Source organism: Dicentrarchus labrax, unplaced genomic scaffold (assembly GCF_905237075.1).
Source record: "Dicentrarchus labrax unplaced genomic scaffold, dlabrax2021, whole genome shotgun sequence".
In the NCBI taxonomy this organism is placed as follows: Eukaryota; Metazoa; Chordata; class Actinopteri; family Moronidae; genus Dicentrarchus; species Dicentrarchus labrax.
In genome coordinates, this window is record NW_026136722.1 from 4607236 (window position 1) to 4630275 (window position 23040).

A 23040-nucleotide genomic window follows, 5' to 3' on the forward strand; every position below is an offset into this window, starting at 1 on the left:
CCTTACTGCATCTACAAAAATGTAGGCATGTGATAAAGCACAGCAATTTATGCACACAGATTATGAAATCACATATAACGCAGCAATTCCACTCGTTTCACTGAGCGAAGTGCGATTGCACATCTTAACCACTGTTAGCCTGCTGAGAATCTGTCCTGGCATCCAAACACTTGTTTCTAGTATTGTACTGGTATGCTTTCAGGAACACAGATTTATTCAATTTTTTTGTGTTCACTAATCCATCTATTTCTCTCTGATCTCTATTTTCCTCTTTCACCTTTCATTGTTTTCTCGTTCTGGGAGAAAAAGTAGGTTATATATTCTTTGTCTTTCCTCTTCCATTTTTATCCAGTTCAATTACATGCCCCCCTTTTCCAAATCGGCTCTGTTACATTCCTTAAAAATCTGCATCAATGCGACTGCAAGCTGCTTAATGTCTCACTGTGTATGTATCATTCTGCTTTTGCCTCCCTACTTCTTTGTCCTTTCAAATCTTTTGCACATGATCATCTATTTTCTCTCCTCTTGATCACACAGTTGTGATCTGATGGATGTACCTGAATGTACCTTTAATGACCAGGGTTAAATACTGGAAATTTAAACAGCTGCACAAACCTGGACATTTTTCGCCTGTGTGTCCTATTGATCTGTGTGTACTTATTTGTTGCTGTAATTAAGACTGAATATTAAGTATGGATAAAAGACACCTTCTCCAAATTTCATTGAAGTTATAATCCTTTGGATTTTCAAGGAATCTGTTTTATCTAATTTTTTTATACTACTTCAATGTATTTACATTCTGTGATTACTGTATATCCTAGATTTTCTTTCTTTGTAGTGGCGGAGCCATATTCATGCTGTATTCAAATTGCTCTCACACACTGGGGGTTCATGGGAAATGATGCATGTATGTAATCCAGTGTTACTGTTGGTAGTTTTATATCTCCGATAGCCGCTTCACTGTCCACATAGATATTAGAGCTGTGTTACCGCTAACGCTAACCCAACATTTCAGACCTCTGTAGCTTTAAAAGCAAGTCACTGGTGAAACATAGGATGACTTTTGCTATAAAGTAGTCACAGGAAGAGCAATGTATTTGTCATAGAGGTTAGCGCTGACAGAAATGTGTTATGTTGGAGTAATGGAACAAAAGTAGCAGCCACAGTCAGCTAGATGAAAAGCTTCAGGCAACACACTGCAAATCTCCAACTCCTCAGCAATGAAACCAACTTTACAGTGCCCTGTTGTTAGGCCAATTATATTACAACTTTAAAGGCATAATGAGTAGGATTTTCCCAAAGAACAATGTCTACACTCATACAAACATAATGCCTCTCAATCACTACTTATGACCCACTAGAAGTGTGTGGTGGTGTCTTAATCTGCAGAGACCCTGCCCTCTATTTTTCCCCTGTATTTTCTTATTATTTTGTTTTGTTTGAGCAAAATAATTAAAATGTGTTTTAATATATTATTGCATATTCTAGTGAATGAATAACATAACAAATTATAAAACACATTTTGTAATTAATCATCTGTATTTCTGTGTTTAAAATTAAACTTTATTTATGACAGAAAATGTTAATATTCTACAATAATACTTTTAAAATCATAAGAGTACCTTCAGCCCTAGACAGGAGAGTGACAAGTGAACGCTGTACTACTTTTTCCACTTCATTCACTCATCTGTTTCATCACAGAACCCCAAAATAATATTCTTCAGAGAAACTTAAACGCACCGTTGTATAAGATTCCCTGCTGGAGGATGATGGATGTCACAGCATGGCATTTCTATTCTCAGAAAGCCATAGATTTGGTCCAGCAGCCAAATGCAAACTGTAAGAATAGAGGGTGGCGAGCTGGGATGCACCCCTGTTGTGAATGCAGATTGGGCACTGGCATTCGTCAGAGATCTCTGAGGTGCTGAGTGAAGCATGGCAGTCCACCAGCCACGCAGGACCCCTGAGGTGTCTCTCCTCTCTGCCTGACTGAAAAATGGATCAAAGCTAAGAAGCAGAAATGACAGCCCCTGTTCGGTCTAATTTCATTTCACAGGAATGGGTGACTTCTGCCGAGACCACTAGATAGGCCACAGGAAAGCATAAACACTCTCTCTCTCTGTCTCTGTCTATCTCCCTCGCTCCGAACACTCTATAGTCAATCAGGGTGATGCAACAACCGCCTTGGGCCCGCTAGGAAATTGTACATGGGCAGGCAGCTCAGCTGTGAACCAAACTACAGGGAGAGTGAAAGAAAGGAGCTGGTTAAGGTGACAGGGAAAAGAAAATGTGACAGAGGTAACAAGGTGATTGTTTGATGTTGCAAATATAAAAATGGTCTGGTGATGCAATCCCATGCTGGCTTGAGTAGGGTGTTTATAATTGTGAGCAGTAAGATTGTAGCTGTGTTCCAGGCAGAATGGGAACTGTGCAGACTGTGGTGAATTATACTTCTGTATGGATATCAGTCTCACAGATAGTTACAGCTGATAGAGATAGAGCAGTGAGGAAAACAACATGAACCTCATACCTTCCATGAATCGCTTTCTCTTTTGGTTTCTTTCTGAGTCTTGATTTAATCTTTTCTCTTTTTTTTAGGTTAGGGGCTAATTCGTACACCATCTCCCCCCTCACCCTCTTTCCATCGCAGAACGAAGAACAGAAGTCAAAGGGCAGAGGCGAGAAAGCCTTCACCCAGGCACATATGCTCCCATGGCAGCCAGTGTCACAGCAACCAATGCCCCCCCTCTCTCACCATGGAACCCACCCTGCCATCTGTCTCATTAACCTGGGTTAGCAGCATACTGCCCTAGACTGTATGTGTGTGTGGACGTCTGTGTTTGAAAACAAAAGGGAGATATGGCATGTAGTAAAGCAAAAAAAGACGATGGACAGGAAGGAAGCTTAAGAAAGAGATGACTGAGTGAGAGACAGACAGACAGACACAGAGGCATTGATCCATGTCTGTGCAATTGTGCATGAATGTGAAAGTTTTCTTTTAGGGCTGGTGTGAGGTCATAGTTCCGCCGGGTGCATAGTGCAGTTTAATGTCAGTCTACTAACATCACGGCTGAGGGCTTGAGGATGCTGACAGGACACCTCTGTGACATCCAGTGCACATGTACAGAGTGACTAAAATATGCTCTGAGGTCAAAGATAGGACAAATACAAAACACACCTTACACACACTAACAGTGTGAATGGTCAGAAGCATGATGTTCAACTCATGTTTAAGCCTTGCTGACTATGAATCATGGTTTACTGCTGGGTTACCACCATGCCTAAACATAAAACTATAAAGAATGTCACACTATCACTACAAAGTAATGCATTACTGTAATCACGTTACATTTTGCTGTAATGCAGTAATGTAACGTATTACTGTCCCTAAATTCACTAATCACATGACAGTAACTAAACAATTATGTCGTTGCTTGTGTTATATGAGTTCTTCAATTATCTGCACAATTGGCAGAAGACTCAAACGTGTCTTTTAATGCACGTTCAGCCAGGGCGCTCTTGTGCTGACTCCAAGGAGGAACAGGTTATTTGGCAAATGATTCGAGAGGCTCCTCCTCATGAGGTATAACCACTACTGTAGTGATAAACGTCAAATAAGCTGGACTAGTCTACTATAAAGTCATGGTCAAGAGCACAAGCAATGACTTGAATGAGTTTGTTCGTAATGCAAAAGTAATGCAACAGTAGTGTAACAAATTCTTTTCTATCACAAAGGTCTCAACTTCTAATATCCGGTGCTGTAGTGGATGCCAATTTGTCTCAGAATGTGGATAGCAAAACCCAGAAACACATTTTATTTCTTCAGAGAGACAGATGAAAGAAATGATGAAGGAGAGATTGCATTGAGTTACAGAAGCGAGTGAAACAGAGGTTCCCCCAGTCGTGACGTCAGGACTTTGACTCTCTCTGGCTCTCTGAGCTTCTTTTGATTTTCTGAACTGTGCTGTTTACTCCACCCCTGGCATTTGTTCTTAGGAGTGTACACCATGTCATTCAATAAAGAGTTACTGAAGGAGGAAAAACACTGTGAGAGATATCGAACTTGGTAACTGTCAGCTAGCAAGCTAGCTAGGTTGCTAGCTGACAGTTAGCAAGTTCCAGTTATGTCACTAAATCCTACACACTGGTCCTTTAAAGGTCAGCGCTGTCAACACAACTTGCTTTTAGTCAGTGGTGCAAATTTGTGTGTGACCAGGCCTTTATCATGTTTGCAATGTTATTTTTCCATTAGAGTTAAACATAGCGGATTCCCTGTTCCAATCAGCAAGACATATATACTGAATCATTTATACTCATTATTACGGCACTTAAGTGAGTACTAATTTGTTCTTATCAGTATCACTTAATTGAGTTTATATTAATTAAGCATCAGTAGAAGTATAACTTGTGATATTGGGACTTATTTGCTGCTTCTGGGTAAAATGAGCTTGCCTATTTTTTTGTAGTAGCGTCTTAACTACACATGGGTGCAGTGTGGGCTTCACCTTGAATTCAACTGGATGAGTCAGAACAAAGCTGTAAGCTGACATTTTTTCATGTTTATTGAGTTAAGTGTTCATTTCTCACTGTGTGTGCCTTTTATCTCAGTATGATTTCAGTCACACACAACACTTCTGTCTTTCTTTATCTGTGGATAAGGAAGTGGGACAGAGGAACAGAGTTTTGATCTTCCTGTGTTTGATTACCACTCCACCCACAGACTGTAGAGCAGACAAGCTGAGAAGCCCTATCAGTTCCTAGATGTGTTAATTGGGAGGTGAGACAAACAACAGGTGTGAGGAGAGGCCCATAAGGGCATGACATAAAGAGTTCGAAAAGGTAGAGGAGGTGTTGATGAGAGTAGAGACAATCTTGGAAAAAACATAAGGAACATTTGTATTGCGTGCCATCAGGCTGCACTTTGGTGAATTCAGCAGATTTAAAGCTAAAGAAAATAGGCTAGACTAAACATAGATAAGGCATATGGAGGGGAGGATTGGTGATGAATAGAACATGAAAGCAAAAAGGTCAGCGTGGATGAGATGTAGCGCCGTGAGGAATGGGGAAGGTTGTGGAGAAAGGACAAGCAATAGAGGTTAAAAGAGAAAGAGAGAGACAAAAAACCGAACTGATCAAAGGAAGGATTTACAGAGGGGCAGGAACACATATATTTGCGCATGCACTGTCAGGCTGAATCTGTGCTAGATAAGTTAATTCATCCTGGACTTAACTGACTTACAAGCTCCATTAGGCAAACTTTCAAGATGCCCTTAAAATGAACCAAATACCAAAGTGTGTGGCTGTGAATTTTCAGTATTGCAGATGCAGCAGATGCCTTGGGGTAAAATCCAACAGTATTCTATAGCACTAAACTATTCATAAAAAGAGTTTTCCTCAACGGAAATATGATTATATCGTTTTTCTAATACAAACGGAAATGTGTGACTTGCTATAACTGCTCAGGGAAATTTGCAGTCTTGTGATAGAAAGAAATAATGGCGATTCAGCACAAATGAATTCATCTGCAAATAATCACATCTCTGATCTAATCAAAGGAGGTCTGCACATTTTTGACCACTTACATAAAATAATCACATCAACAAACATTTATGCCAAACTTACTTACATCTTCTTGCTTCTAAAAGCAAAATACCCTTTTACAGGATACAGGATAAAAATGAGTCAGCCTGAAACAGCTGTTTTAAACCGACTCATGGAGCTAATGGTAGCTTAATTAGCTAGCTAGCTACGGTTGATAACATCTGCCAGCAGTAATCATCATTTCAGCTGGCAAAATCTACGGTCGCCAGCTACAAATGAGAAATCCTAGCCCCATTGTTTCAAATCTGCCACCATTATCACTATATAATAATAATAACATACCTCTCTGGTTGAATATGTTCAGTCTGTTGAACTTGTAATCACATCAGTTGAAGAATAACATTAATTTCCAGTTTATTAGGTATATCTGGGTAACACTAATACAGGCTGATACAAGAGCTGTGCACTGAATGCTAGTCAAATCCTAGATAGACAAAATATAAGAAACACCTGTCAGTATAAAGCAATACAATTCAGGAGCACTACAAACTACAGCTGCCAAACTGATCACAAAACTGAATCATTATAACCTTCACCAAGGTAGGGTTTATTGCAGGGCTGTTACATGAGACTGTGTAAGCTTCTAGGCATACCAATTGTATAAACTCAAAATAGTCTAATAGATTCTTTTGGTGCTTTGACATTTAAGACCAACAATTTGAACTACTTCACCCACAAATGTAGACCAACTGTACTACCCAGGATGATAATACACTGTTTTTATTCACATGTAATACAAATGTGACCAAGAGACCGAGGTCTTTTCTATTCTGTTTCAGTCTCCAAGTGGTTGATTGGCTCCTTGTGCTGGAACTTCAAAAGGTTATTGATGATTTTAATTAGATGTTGGGACCCTACTGGGAGCTGACGGAGAGCTAGAGTGCCCTCTTTTGGGCTTGGAGGACTCTGGGTCTGACCCAAATATAGTGGTGGCTGATTACCTACAGTGATTCAGGGAGGCAGGGTCACCTGTCAGTTCTGATAATCATGTCCAATTTCTAATCTACAGTCAAAGTTACTGTAAATCTCTACCTTTCTTGTATACAGAGCTATAAAGACAGACATGTTGAAAAGCAAAAGATAATTATATTGTTCAAAACACAAGGGTATGTACAATCATGTTGCTTGGCAACTAAAAGGCTATGTTAGATCTGAACTTTTTACTTAAAACCATACAAAACGTCATAACTCTTTCCGTATTGATGACGGATAGCTTTTGTGTCATGCAGCCACTTCACGAAATCACCGAACACGAAGCTCTGATTGGCCGCTGCACTGGACAAAAAGAGATCAGGCTCCTTTGCAAATAGCAAAGCACGTTTGCACCAGACTGGCACAATCACAAGGAGTTACTGCTGTGATTTACCTTGCTGTTTGTTACACACACCAAAGCTTCTGTCAGCACAGGTTAAGGCAGACTAGCTGGTGTAAGTAATGTGCTCTGACCCAGATCAACTTACAAAGTAATTTACCCTCAGCTAGGGCAGCTTTAAAGGTCTGCTTGGTTTGGATTAGTGAGTGTAGTGCAACTGCTGTATATATCAGCAATGTTAATAAAGGGATGGTGCAGGTCTTTAATTTAACTGCAAGAAACTAAAGCTCTGCCCAAATGATTGGGGTAGGGAGGTTGGGCTGAGTCTTGGATTAAAAGGTTTTTCTATGAACCCCCTCAGAAAAAACCTGCAATCCCCTCTCCCCAATATCTCAAGACAATATATTTATGCCAAACATAGGACAAAAAAATCCAGTCGCCTGTTGAGTTGAGAAAAGAGCTGATAAATAAAGTATGAAATCTCACAAGGGAAGAATGAAATAAAAAATCAATCTAGGATGAAAGGAAGTTAAAAAACTCTCCACCTCCCCTTTCCTGACTGCCCCGCACTCTTTAATCATTTTCATACAGTCCCTAAATCAATACTGCACTTACGCAGACCCAAGTGTATCGACTTTATTAGTGACTGGTGTAAACACAGTCAATTCCTAATATAACTTCATTCAAAATTTGTCCAGGGTGTATTGTGGCAGTGAGACAAAGTGTACACCCTGGCCCCACGTTGTAACACACAACCTTGCTCCTCGCCATCTACTGCGGCACACAAACAGGATCTGTTTCTATTTCGTGCTGCAGTTGTAAGATATTCTTGTCTTTGCAGTAGGTGCAGGCTATGGTTTTGCCTGCGCATGTAATCCGGTCAGGTTATTTGTCTGCTTTATATTGTGGCTGTAGGCTGGTTCTGTCTCTGCTGTTCTCAGTGTTGTTTTTTGTGGTCTGTTGGGATGTAAGCTGTTAAGGTTTGTGTCTGTGCTCAGAGTCAGTGCCAGGTGTTATGCATTTCACGCTCACTGCCTTCCGTCTCACTTGGGGCTCAGCAGCTACCCTCACACACACACACACACACACACACACACACACACACACACACACATACAAAAAAAACAGCACATGCCCCCCTTCAAATTGCCTTCCTTTGTGCTCATTGTCTCTTTTCTCACCTATCATCTCCAGTTTTTCTTTTCAGACAGAATCTGCTGCCTGCCATTATTAGTCCGTCTTCACTACAACTTTTGCACTGTTTCTTTCTGTTGCTTTCCCTGTTGTTTGTCTCTTTGACCGTTCTTCTGTCTGTCTCTCCTTTGCCACGTCTGCCTCTTTCTTCCACTAATGACTTATCTGCTCATCCCCATTACATCAATTGCAACAATTTTTGCTTCATTTTTTCTCTCCACACACACACACACACACACACACACACCACACACACACACACACACACACCTGCCTGTCATGGATGGAGGGGGTTACCACCATGCAGCTTGCCAATCTGCTCAGTATCTCAGTAATGCTGCACACACACCAGAGATGATTCATCACAAGACTGCAAAAACTCACAAATCAAACGAAGCAGAAAGCAAACGCTCGCCCTAAATACTTTCACATACAGAAAACAAACCCATCACTTCAACTTTGACAAAATCTTAGTTTCTATTACAGCTCTTTCCTTTTTCCCCACTCTCCCTTTTCAACATTAGGACAAACACCTTCTACATTTACTTCCTCACTTATAAATATACCCAACTCTTACCGTGATGGTGGGGATTGCTGTGACGAGCGAGTACATGAGCACAGGGGGGATCTTGCTGGTGTCATCCGGACCAGGGTAGGGCTTGGAGAAGGTCTTGTCGTAGCAGAAGAAGCCCTGGATGTGCACGGGGAAGGTGTCTGTATACTCAAAGTAGTAAGCCAGCAGCACCGTCCCAGCCATGATCACCAGCTGGAAATAGAACATTATCCCTCCGTTAGGAACCGAGAGGACGAAAGAGGATGGAGAGGCGGAGGAGGAGGAGGAGGAGGAGAGGAAGAGGGGAGAGTCAAGTCCCTGTTCCCCTCAGCCACAGGGAGATGCATAGGAAATACGAGAGAGAGACAGAGTGAGTGAGGTTCAGTGTTTGGATCAGAGAGAGAGAGAGAGAGAGATAACAAGACCAAAAAGAGAAAGGGAAATCTGCATGGGGAGGGTCCTCTCTTCAAGAGATGAATACGGGAACAAAAAACTGAATAAAAGAGGGTTCCGTGGCAGCAGAAGCAGCAAAAACAGAGAATTGCATAGAGAGCGATCGAGAGAATGAGAGAGCAATAGAAATAGCGAGAGAGGAAGGGAAGGAGGGAGGTGGGAGGGAGAGAAAGGGGGAGTGCTGCCAGCACTCATGAAATCTACTACAGTTGAGCTGTGGGTGTATATGTAGATACCGTGTGTGTGTGTAGAATACATGAATGTGTGTGATAAGAGCATGTGCAGTGTGTTTTTGCAGACATGTGGTTCTCACCCTGAGCTGAGGTCTCTGCTAAAAAGTTGAATTCTTAAAATACTTGTAGGAACTTCTCTCTCCTCTACTACTACTGCACTCTAATGTCTGTAGGTATACATGAGAAATAATTATGCATAAATCTGATCTGATGTTTTTTGGCAGAGGTAAAACTGGAATAAATCATGTCCGATGTTTCAATCTGTGATAAGAGATATAAAACACCTAAATATGGAGCCAGGAGTCTAGTCCCTTCTGCTCTACCTGCTCAGCACCAAATGTTAGGTAATCAATTACCAACCAGCAGGGGAACATGGTGGAGCATTTAGCAGCTAAAGAGACAGATTTTTCTCTCATGAGTTAATGAAGACTCATGAATATTGGGCTTACAATCATCAAATGGACACAAACACGACTCCAAATTAATTCTACTGCGCTGTGGGTGCTGGATGTGTAAATAAGCAACTGTTTGCTGACTACTTATAAACCTTAAAGGTGAAACTGCTTCAGGTGTTATTTAAATTAAAGTGATCATGAAATGCAATATATATGAAAAAATAAAGCATGCTTTTCATAAGACACACTGACAGGTACACTGACACACAAGACAAAAATTAACTTAATCATTCAATAGTCCATTAAAACTAGAGAGTTGCCTATTTACACATCAAGTAGATAAGTCCAATATTCACTTTCTTTTTAGTTCTGGTTTGGTTTCCATCAACTCCTGAGTGATATATCTGGCTCTTTAGCTACTAAATGATTCACTATGTTCACCAGCTAATCACTAACTCTGACGCGGGGCAGGGAGAGGCAGAACAGCTTTTCACTGAACAAAGTTGGCTGCTGTTTGAAACGAGGTTGGTGAGAGCGCTAGGATTAAACCAAAACCGTAAAGTTGTGGGCTGAAAAAAAGCAACTCCTTACACATTACACATAGGGATTTGAACCAGTGTTAATATGAAACGACTTTATTAGTGCAGCTTTACTATTAAAGTCTAATATGATTTTGATGCACAAAGATGTTTTCTCCCAATATTATTTTCAATGGCATTTGAGATAACACCATTCAGTATCTGTAACTGTAAGTTTAAGAATTGGATGTAATGAAATGCTGTTGCACTTGACAACAGAGAGAAGAGGCTGAGGGTTGCAGTCTGAATCCCTCTGGGATGTTCAGCACAAAGTCACATCACTCTGACTGACTCCACCCACAGCTGTGGCACAAACAGTTGCCCACTGCATGCACTAACATGTACAGTATATGTACTGTATATATGTATAATGTAACCAAACACCGGCTAATGCATACAGAAGCACACACAAACACACACACACACACACACACACACACACACACACACACACACACACACACACACAGCAGGTCTAGTGTATATACAAACAATGGGTGGTTGTTTTTTTTATTAGCGGTTTCTTTATTTGTATCAAGTCAGCCTTCATCTGTGCCTCCCTTGAGGAAGATGTGTTTTGCTATCTGTGGTTGTCATGGTGAAGAAATGTCTGAGGAATCAGGTTAATAATATTCTGTATTTATAGTGCTTCTGCATTAAAAATGTGATTGTAACGACCAGTCTTTAGCATTAAGTTTAAACTTTCTGACCAAAAGCTGAACAGAAATCATACCAGCATGTTGTTCATGTGTGCTATTTTTTGTGTACATGCCTGTTGGAGGTGAGGGGCTGCATACACACCTGATGGGAGCTCTTTGGTGGGTTTGCTTTGGGCGAGAGGGGGTGTTTGATATGTGTGACTCATGAAGCCTTCCCTTGTTTTCCTGTTTGATATCGTAGTGCTCCTCCCCTGCATTTACCCAGCATATTGTGACTGGCTCTGACTCATGCCTGTGATTGCTAAACTGAAAGCACACCAGTAATTCACAACGCCGCCTTAAAAACAGCAGCATACTTAGTCGAGCTGTTAACATGCTTTCTTAATTCCGGCTGAGAATGGTGGAGACACGATTTTGCTTCGAGCTCCTGCAAATTCGCAGGTCAGAGTTCATATTATTGAACTTTAACCCGCAGAGCCGCATGACCAGCTCAAAGAAGCATTGCTTTTTTGGTGAGTCATCCTCTGTGATCTTGGCTTTTCCTCATCACCCCATTTTTGACCACATTGTGCGAACTACAAAAAGCAGCATGAACTCGAACGTAATGTACCATAAGAATGTGTGCATTTATGCAGCTCTAAAAGGATGAACAATGTGGCTGAGTTACTTTCACCGCACCTAACGCGAGCACTTGAGCATAGCTACACATTCACAGTCTATCGAAGTCACAACTAACCAGTGGTGATTGCACAGCTGTTGGCGAGGCCTCTGTCAAACCTGTTATGTGGGTGACAGCAGCTCTTTCACACCCTGACAGCTTCCTTATATCCCCCTGCCCTCCCTTTAGCACTCCTTCACACTCTCCCACCCACTATCACCTAGAGACTCCTGTATTCTTCCCTTTCATTTTTCTCTTTCTTGACCTCTCGTCCAAAAAAAAGTGTTGCCATTAATAGAAAAGGGGACAGGCTTCTGAGTCAAGAACCCATCCTGGTCTGACCTATTTTAGCATTGACATGGAAAGGCAGATCAATAGCAAAAAAGAGCTTGTCAAGATGAAAGGTCACATTAAGGCAGTTCAAGCTGGGATCTGTCACAGGGAGACATGAGGCTGTGTGTTACGAGCATGAAGAGTGTGCGAAGACTGAGGAGTGTCTTCCTCTATCCATCTTCAGACGTCATCATCTCCCTCTGAGTCTGCCTTCATATCACCGCTTTGAAAATATACTTAATACGTGTCAGATTATCAAGCCATTACTGCACTTTGCCTCATTACCTACTGACATAAAAGAGACTAAATTATTTCAGGTATCAGGATATTCTGAACAGGCCTCAGTTGTGAAAACTGTGGATATGTGCAACAGGTCTTACAGGAAATTAGTTTTTCATTAATTTCTATGAAGCACTATGAAAAGTGCTCATCGAGGATAAGAAGAGGGATTATCTGGTCTTCATGACCGATCTACAAGAGACAACGGTCAGTAATTAAGTGCACATACTAAGAACTCAGGTACCTTCACTTGGGAATTTTAATTAAAGAAAATGTAGCCCACTGTATGGGCGAGAGAAACATCACACTTTTTTTCCCACTACAGTTACAATTACTTATTAAATAAGGTTCTACATAAAGTGTGTAACATTTAGGAGGATCAATTGGCAAAAATGGAATATTATATTCATAGGTATGTTTTGAATAGGAATAGTTGTGTTTTCGTTAACTTAGAATGAGCCGTTTTTATCTACAGTTAAGTCCACCATGTTGAACCGCCATGATCTACATCAACATGCTCGGAAGGCAAACGGTATTTAGTTGGTCGCAAACTGCAACTTCACCACTAGATGCCACTAAATCCTAAACACTGGCCCTTAAATGTACAAAAAATGTTATGCTATGCCAAATTTCACTATGCTGATTGCACTCGGGCAAAAAAATATGCATTTAATTGGTGGGTGCTGAGAGAGTGAGTCTAGGTCTGAATTGCTGTAGATCAAGTTTTAATCAGTCAGAGCTGCATCATTTTCAAAATATTGAGCTGCTACCCTTAAAGTTGTAAATTGACAGTTTTACCAACAGGAACAGCAACTGTCCAAACATAGTCTGTCCACTTTTGGGTTTCTCTACATGTTTGAAGCAGTGTGCATGTGGCTGTATTTAAAGAGTGAAAAGGGTGGTGTCGTTTTCCAGGCAACAAAGACCAAAACCAAAAACCCAAGAGCAAAATTTTAAGGAATGTATTAAACTGTGTTTATCTGCTCAAACTGTGTTGGGTTCACTGGCTTACTACCTACAGTCAGTGGTGGAATGTAACTAAGTTCATTTCATATTGTACTTTTTACTCCACTACATTTGTTTGACAGCTTTAGTTACTAATTCATTTTCAGATTACATTTGTTCATCCCCTTCCTGTCCAATGAAAACCATGTATCTCCAGATTCTCCTACTTTGAAATAAACAGTTTAAAAACCCTCATGGACTAGCTGGAAAATGAATCATCACAAAGCTGAAAGCAGGGCGCTTAGTGGTTCTCACAGGACAGCCATGCTACAAACATATGATGATCTCAAAAAATATGATGCATTGCTGTATTAAAGAATTTTAAATGAGCTCAAACTTAAATGTCTACATCAGTACAATACAACATACACATTAATGCAGCAGTAATATTAATCTAAAAACATCATGTATAATAATAAAACCCTGATAGGGACTTTGTTACTGCACAAAGATAGAGTACTTTAACGTTTTATACTTGAAGTAAAGTTTACAGATAATACTTATATCGCTTTACTAAGGTTTTGAATGCAATAATTTTACTTGTAGTGGAGAATTTTTACAATGTGGTATTAGTACTTTTACTAAAGCAAAGGATCTGAATACCTCTAACACCACTGCCTACCTGATAACCAAAGAGCCAAGGCAAAGCCAAGGAGATCATCATCAGCTAACTGCTTAAGTTTGCCGGGTCCACTGTGCAGTATTTCCTCACTGTGTGGAAGCAGGACCTAGCTGCTATAAGAGTTTAAGCACATTAAAAAGAAAACTCAAGCAGTCCCAGTCAGTGTTAACCAAGGTAACACATCGGTTAGTCCTCACCATAAAAAGCACACTGTAATATGAACAAGTATGTAAGATAAGCAGCTAAAGTGGATTGTGTTAGAATTAAATAACAGTCTGATCTTTCCTTCATACTTTCTGTATACTACTAGCACTTACTAGCTCTGCTTTGCAATACAAGAATGATACTGTTTCAACTCGATGATGATGTTTCTTTGCCTGGGACATGTAGCTTCAGCCTCAGTATTTTGGCATTGTAGCATGTATGCAGCCATCAAGTGCATTTAAGATCCCTTTTACAGGGTTCTCGTATTGAAACTAGTAGGGCTGCACCCTAATAGGCAACTTAACTGTTAGTCAATGAGAGTTGAAGTCTTAGTCGACGCACTTTTAATTAATCAGATAGTCGCAGAAAAACAAAAACAAAATGTCAAACTCTATTCATCATCACAGTATGATACATAATCAGTCAAACCACAGGGATTACGTAAGGATTCCTCCACCACTGGTCATATTATTTTCATAGGAAACACTGCAACTTGTTGAGTGTACTGTATCTCATTACCTTCAGTTGGCTCATTTAGTTTAGTATGAACAAACAGGGTAGCGTGGTGAGCTTGTTTCATCTGATACAGAAAAGAAACACAAGTCTTAAAACCTGAAAACAGACAACCAAAGTCCAAAGAAATTTAGCTCAATTTGCACATTATCCCTCTCTGAAAGGGCACAGTATTCAGCAGGTACTCACCGTCAGAGCACCATCACATTCCCAACGACCCTACAGGATGAGATTCTGCCCTTTTCTCAGATGACTATCCTGTTTTATCTGATATCTCCATGTATGACAATAGAAATGTCATTGTGTGTCTCTCTTTCAACTGCTCCATACTTCTGCCTTTAAAGACAACAATACTCAAAGACCCAGCCTTTCCTCCTTCTATATTATAATTTGACCTCCTAAAAGCAACCCCCCACCCCCGGTCTCAGCTGTTTCTGTTATTCTTCATTTCTCACTCATCCTTCTAACACGTCTTCCACGCCTGTGACGCCAAGAGGCAGCCAGGTTTTACAACAGCAGTGACTAAAAGACAACTGGAAACACGACACAGATAGATGAAAAGCATTTTGGCAACGCTGTGGGAATGTGTCCAGGGAACAGCAACAGCCAACGGCGTGTGAAGGACCTACCGCAGTGAGCACAGTGCAACTCTTAAAATATAATCACTCTCCCTCCATCCCTCCCTCCCTTAACCTGGATAGAAAAACATGCCATCCTTGCACAAATCCAAATCATAATCTTTTTCTTCACAAAAAAGGGATAGACTGCTTTACATGGTTAGCCATCCTTTATTAACTATATTAATACTTTACTAATATGAAGGGAATGTTTCTGTGATGATGAACGTGTATCGAAATATAGTGCTGTTGACTATTAACCAGGTGAGCGTTATATGTGTCAGATGATTACTGTATTTTAATTGCACATTTATTGTTCTTGAATCTTACCAAGTGAGCTTCAGCCAATCATATCTTATACTGTCAGCACTGCAACTATCATCATCATTTTTGGTGTTTTTATGCATATTAATTTCAAGTTATTACTTTTGTTAAGTCCTACAACGCTGCAATAACGAAAGGCAAACATGTTGTGAGGTAATCTTACCCGGCATTAAAGGTAGTATTCCAAGAAGTTTGATTAATATTGTGATAACACTGTTTATGGTAAGGACTCGGCCTAGATGGGGGGCTTGCTCTACCAGGTGAGCTACCTTGCGCTACATAGCATAATTTTGTCATCTGATCTGCTCTGAAAAGGACTGTGCAGCTACCCTAAATGTATTTTTGTGTGGACTATACACACCTACAAGCTGATGAAGGCATCACAAGAAAGACAGATTTAAAAAGAAAGTCAAAACAGATGCAGCAGAGGCCGAAACATCCTGACTTTTAAGGGTCAAGCTCCAACAACTCTGGATCCTACACTTCCCATAATGCTGTACATTTAGTCTCACACAAGGGTTATTTTATTTATTTTTGACTCTTCATTGATTAAGGAGGCATGTTTTAATCTTCATCTGTAAAACTGGTGAAATTACCTTTTAATGAAAACAAATAAGCATATTGATTATGATGCATCAATGCAATTAACAAATTAATAATTATGTTGGTAGAATCAATCTTACAGCAGTAATTGTTAAAGTAGGTATCTCAAAATTAAAGACTACAATACCCAGAGAGCCACCTGCTTCTTTTCTGCAAAAAAGATTTTAACCTCCTCATCTTGGCATCCATCAGTGCTTTCTGTTTTGCTTTACTGCAGAGAATCAACACCATCAACACCATCAACCATTGGCACAATTATTTAGAGGTTTAGCTCAGTTTGTGCTGGAGGTACACTGCCCTCTTCCTGTTTGGTGCTGAAAATCAATCCAACAACCACAACAATTAAACCGATGGCACAGACTGCAGCAGAGCAGCTGCCAGCTTTCTCAACAGTTATCTCATCCGATTTCAGTTCTTTAAAGCTAAAATTGTAAAGATATAAGATAAGATATAATTCTGACTAAAATGTTCCATTTTGCACCTTTACAAGATAGATCTCCACAGGATATGAAACAGCCATGAGGCTCTAACAAGAGTCAGTATGTCTGTTTGTCCTGTGTTGTTCTCTGTCTCTGGAGGTCCAGCTGTGTCCCTGGATGCTGTTAAAGCCGTGTTGCTTGAAAGAGCAGTTTTGTGTTTTATGGACGGAGGATTTAGAGCAGAAGGACGGTGAGGCACAGGGGTCCACCGTCAGACACATGCTGTCCATTAAGAGGCCCGCCATCAACACACGCTACACTGCACCTGGCCAGCATGACAGGAGTCCTGGGGGAGGAGGAGAAAGCCCAGAGGAGGGGAGAAGGAAGGAGGGTATTAGATAAGAATGGAAGAAGGTGGGGGTTCAAAAGCGGGGAAGGGAAGGGAGGAAAGACGAGATGAGAAAGACAAAAACAGTAGAAAACCAGAGACGGAGGAAGGACAGACAGAGACAAGAGTGAAGGGTGGATAGAAAGAAAGAGGAGGGGATGAAAGACAGAAACACTTCAGTGTGGAATATAATTGTGTAGTTTAGGTAAAAGACAAGAGAAGAGGGGTGTTTAGGGAACAGGTGCAAAGCTCAGGGTGGCGGCAAAATAACTTTACCACCTGCTCCTCTGTTCCAGTTTCTTCTTCCTCGTGTCCTCTTTTTTTGACTGTTTTTGTAATCCACAGCACCGCTGACTGCCATTCACCTTGTGGAAATGTTAAATATGAAAAAGTAATACACCTTCCTTCCTTGGTTAGTGTGGGTGGCTGTGTTTGCTGTCTATGTGGGTTTAACTTGACGGCTGTCTGGCAACGTAAAAAATGTGTGTGTGTGTGTGTGTGTGTGTGTGTGTGTGTGTGTGTGTGTGTGTGTGTGTGTGTGTGTGTAATGGCCAGGTCGTCTCTGGTGGTTTGAGCTGTGTGAGTGTGCAGTGACATTTGGTCTATTTTTGTGGTGGCGAGGACGTGACTTGATTTGATTCCACATCTTTTGCTGGTCTGTGCCAGTTGAGGCAATTTAATGGTTCTTTTTCTTATTCTAATTGTTGACTCTGGCTTGTTACAATTTGTTTGCTTAATACTAAACCTGGAGTGTAAAAATGTCATGTGGTGGTTTTATGGTAGCTTATGTGCCAGAATATTTCTTAGCTCGAAACAGTAACACAAGCAGGCAGTTACTGAAAGAAGACAAAACAAACAAATGAGATATGACGCATGAATTTGTGAATTTCGTAGGTGCTGGTAGGCAAACTATGTTACTTTTGGACAGAGCCAGGCTAGCTGTTCCCTCCCGTTTCCAGTCTTTGTGCTATGCTAAGCTGATCAGCTTCATATTTACTGTACAGATATGAGAGTGTTTTTAATATTTTCATCTAATTCTCATCAAAATTTTGATGGCAGTGACAAACAACCGGTTTAGTTTGTAGGACTTGTGGGTATACATATGTTTTGTGTGTGTTGTGTGCATGACCATGTGTATGCTTTACGTGTGAGGTGTGTTTGAGGTAGACCCACTGTTCTGCACTGAACACAACTAAACATGACAATAACATTCGACATAACGTTGTTCAGCGTTCAGCATAGAGACACTACACGCTCTGATAAACTACGCAGCACAAAAACACAATAAATTATTGAACAACTGCTGTATCTGGTTTCCTGTTACATATTACAGAAAAACATGTTTGATCTCAGAAGACCATGACCTTGTATTGTTTTAGAGTGAGTTGGAGTGTGTTTCCTCAACTAGGTATAAAGCCAAAAACCTCCTACCAACCAACACTGTGCCAGCACAACCACCAGCCCCACCCACACAATACCGTACTCCCACTCCCACACTCCCATTTCTTTGGGTCTCTTTTCCACCTTTCATTAAACAAAAGAAATGCCCTGACACAATTCTACAAACAGGAAGATTTCTGTCATCCTAATGTGGGTTATTTTGTGTGAACTGGAAACTGACAGGCGGTCAGTGCTAATTACAGCTTTGCAGCAGGAGTTGGAATAGCTCAGTGGTCTGCACTGATCTCTAATCTGTCATTCTAAATACAAGCGAGCCTCCCTGCTGAGACTGGGACTGAAGGGACTGGGCGACAGAAACAAAACAAAAACCTTCAAAAACACAATTCTTGAGGCAGACACGGCCGTATTGTGAATCATTAAAAATGCTCAAGTGTCCAACTGGTTCCAGCCATAGTAGCTTTTTCATTTCATTGCAAAAATTAAACTTCTTCAGCTCTACCGTGCATTATAGCATCTTTAAGTTTGTTGTTTTTGTTTTACAGCATGCAACTTCACTGTTTTGTAAAAGCTCTGATACTACTGCTCAGCACCAAACCGAAGGAGAGTTAGCTACTAGCTGATGAATATTTAAATATCTTTTCAAAATCACTTATATTTTGAACTATTTTGCGCTTGATTAAAAGAACAAAAACTTTTATTCCGTCCATCACAATGTTTATTTTGATTCAGATGCACATTAAATATTTAAAAATGCAATTCCTCTGCAGCTGTACTGAGACCTGTGGTCAAATCAGTGTTTCATACTGGTGCAGCTGTAGTAGAGTGCACAAGTGACTATACAGGTACAAGCTAATGATTAAGCAGCTATTCATCTATCAATCTGTAGACACTATCTTCTCACTATCGATTTTGTCTGAATGTGATCCGCCCAGTGTGGCTCCCTGACAGTCGACCATGGGTTTACCCAAGTCTATTTCAGTCAATGGAATGTAATTTAGCTGGTAGATGTCTGATGTCTGATTCTGGGGTCATCAACCTTTTATATTACTTAATAGTGAGGATTCTATCATGTTTTTAGAAAGAGTTTTGGCTCACCATCCGTACTGTATGGAAATGAATCTGTAATAGGATCTTTGCATTTGTACAGTCATGTATAAGATTTAAAACTCTACACGCTGGCGTTGTTTTTTTAAAATGCATTTGTTGTCTGTCTCTCTTCAAATTCCTTCCCTACAATTTTTTTTAACATGCATCATCACTCTCTCTATTGATATCTTGCTCCAACGATGACAAACAGCTACATTAAAACAATAATGTTTGGAGCTGGCTTGTGCACCCAATCTATACTTGTACTTTGACAGAGGAGAAGATGATAAATAGGCTTTGTTGGCTGAATAAATGGTTTCCACCAGAAAATGACCCTGAGAGCTTTGTCACTTGTTTGCAAATGAATGAAAATGTGAGAGAGTGAGAGCAGTATTTTATAGTCTATAAAAGTTTAGACGGAGTACTTAAGAGTGAAAAATGTAGAGAATAAGAGAGCGGCAGGACCAATGGTGCATTCAAAGAGCGCTTGTAGTCCCGGCAGCATAGGAACAAAAAGGAAAGAAAAGGGAGAGGAAGAGGTGTTCAGGGAGTGAGAGAGGGTGGGAGGATGATGGGAGAGGGGTGAGATGGGGTGAGTGAATGAAAAGGAAGGGAGAAGAGGAGAGCTGGCAATGGAGAGGGTTGCTCGGAGAGTTTTGGCCTGCATGCTTTCAGCAGTGTTTCTCTGATTGAGTGTGTGTGTACATAGGTGTGTGTGTGTGTGTGTATGTGTGTGTGTGTTTCTGCAGGTGAGGTGAGAGCAGGCGAGAAAGAGAGAGAGTGGGAGCTTTTCAGCTTTTGTGCTGTATTTGTGTGAAAAAAGGGCTGAAGGGAAAGGAGAGTCCAATGGGAACAATGAGAAAAGAGATGAGAGGAGTATTGCTTTAATCATCCTCCAGTCAAATTCTCTTTTACCCATTTTAAAAAACACCTCTTCACATTGCTCTCATTTTATTTCCTGCCAGCTATCATGTACACTGCCTTACAATGATCTTATAACAGATAATACAGGATAATAATACTACTGTACACACTGTTGGGGACCCACCTCTCTGCATGTCTTCAGTGCGGTCAGATACACACCCCTGCAGTGCACATAGCACCACAGGGAAACCCTGTGCATGCACATTACAGAGATTACACTGCAGCAAAACAGCTATTACTGGCCCACTACCTGCCCCCAAGCTCCAAACTCCTTTGTCTGCCAAGTCATACAGTTTGCAATCTGTGTATTACTCACTCCTCATTAATAAGTAATGTCAGAGAAGTAGCCAGAGTGCAGCGCAGTGGGTGAAAGAGCAGGGGGTTGTTTTACTTTCTTCATTGGTGTGATTTCAGCTTAATATCACACTAAATGAAGGGAGATGATACAGATGTGTCTTAAAGGATGCATTCCAACATATTCTGTATTATTTGCACTGTCTCACACTCATTGTTGTCTCACCAACAATGAGTTAATTCTACTAACAGGTATTGCTGGTACAGCTCTGTGTCATAGAGCTCCACTGTTTTCTAAAAACTATTAAAAACACAGTCTCATGGGGTGACATGTTCCTTCATTACCATGGTAGTGTTTCTGTACGTCACTGCTCAGAGGTTTGACTAACATTTCAAAAAATAAGAATTACTGGAAGTCAGGTTTAATTAGCAGCTCTTGTCAGTACAAGTTCAGTACAGTTCAGCTGACTTACTATGTTTAACGTTATAACTAGTGAACACCTTTAAAAACTATTCAGCACCAGTTCAGTGAACATGTGATCACTCATTCTTTTATACTACTTTAAAGCTGAACTTTATATTTTTTCAGTGTATAAATATTTTTACAGTGTAATGTCTGTGATGATAGTGTTGAATGTGCACAACTGAACCAACGATCTAAACAGTTTTAAGGTTGAAAGGTATTGTGCAACTTCAGTTTTAATAGTTAGAGCACAGTTAGAATTATGAAGGAATATAGTTGTCCTGGCTATATTTAGAAGACCGCTATGCACAGGTGAGTTTTCAACAGTTAAAATCATTTATCATTAAATTGTAAAAGCATACAAAAACATTTTATTAGATTTTCTTTATCACATATACCTTGCGTAGTAGGCGGCTGCCCCCTCCCACATCTTGTTTAAAACATGGTGGGTGGCATGAATTATTTTCACGGCTACAGGGGGGAAACTATATATACTGGATATGAAGGGAGGAAACTGTTAAGCTACTCGTTTAGACAAATTACTTTTATAATGAAGGCAGATTTCTTTCATCTGAATTTATAGTTTTCTCCATTTAATTCTTGTGCAAGCAGCTGCAACTGAAAGTGTGCATTAAGTTTTAGAGATGTGCACATCCTGGTTTTGTTATTAATTATTCACGACACTTGTGCAGAGTTTCACAAGAATGAAACCACATTCAGTTGAGCATGTTTCAATATTTATGGGTCAAGTCAAAAGTCAAGTCTCTTCAGCTTTTTGCCTTCAAGCCTCAATTGGAGCCTTTGGTTATTCAAGTCTCAAATAAGTCCAAGTCATAGACAAGTCCAAGTCTCATCATACACCATCCTGGTGCCTTAACTAACCACTCGCAATCCAATTGTGAACTAATTTGCAGCTGAAAATAGTCCCCACAAAGCCAGTCCCCTCCACTTTGAGTAACACAACTTACATGCTTACAGTGACAAAGCTAACATGCTAATGTCTAAAAAGTGTAATGTTTACCATGTGCACCATCTTAGTTTAGCATGTTAGCGCTAAATAAAAGGTCAGGAGATCACCAAAGTAAGTAGGATGAATGAAGAATCATGAATGTCTGTATAATGTCTCTTTCCCGGCAATCCATCCGATGGTTGTTACCTATTTACACATCCAGCAGATTTGGAGCCACCTGACGAATGTGAGTCCAGTTTTCGGTCTCTATCATCTCCTGACAGAAATATCTGTCTCTTTAGCCAACAGTAAAACATATATTGATAAGTGCTGCTATTCACACATCACATCTTCAGTAGGAACAAATAGGCTTTGGGTTTAGTGCCAAAGACAGCACAGGGGAGTCAGAAAGTACAACAACAGTACAACAAGAGACAGACTAAAGCATTGTTTCCGACTTTCATTGGATTTGCTGACAAGAAGAAATATAGAACAACACCCAACACCACGCTGAAAAAAATTTAGTTTACCACAGGTTAAATCATTACACACCTAGCAGGGAGGAAAACTCATCAAGGCCTCAAAACATGTTTTCAGTAAAAGTATGGAAACAGAAACAGATGTGACATCTGAGTTTTTCTACAGTCTCATGTTTCAAGAACTTTACTGTTTTTTTATTCTTGTCTGACCGGATTAAAAAGATTAAATAAATCCAAAAGTTATTCAATTCTCAACATACAGTATAGCTCTATATGTTGTGATTCAATTGCAGTAAAACCACCCAACTCACACGCTCCAAGTTTTGAGATTATCAGCCAACTGTATTAAAGTGTAAAAACAAACTTTGGACAAGAAGAACTATTTGCAATTGACAAGACAGGCTGAGGTGAAAGATTTTGGTGATTATATTCAGACAAGAAAAGGACACTCTGCTTGTTATTCATCAGTGTGAAGGTCTGATAGTCTCTTTGGCTTGTTAT

The 23040-nt window shown here is 40.3% G+C and overlaps 1 protein-coding gene across 8 annotated transcripts in view; it reads right to left on the minus strand.

Annotated features, from left to right (window-relative positions):
• The window catches only part of plppr2a (phospholipid phosphatase related 2a), a 48275-nt gene that overhangs the window by 13271 nt on the left and 11964 nt on the right, over nucleotides 1-23040 (minus strand). For 5 of the 8 annotated variants that reach the window (XM_051387318.1, XM_051387324.1, XM_051387319.1 and 2 more), the window contains exon 3: nucleotides 8685-8873. In XM_051387318.1, the coding sequence (XP_051243278.1) occupies nucleotides 8685-8873 (189 nt within the window). Of the gene's footprint in view, nucleotides 1-8684; nucleotides 9268-14781; nucleotides 14927-23040 lie in introns of those variants that run through there. The other 3 variants (XM_051387322.1, XM_051387326.1, XM_051387325.1) reach the window with 2 other exon arrangements.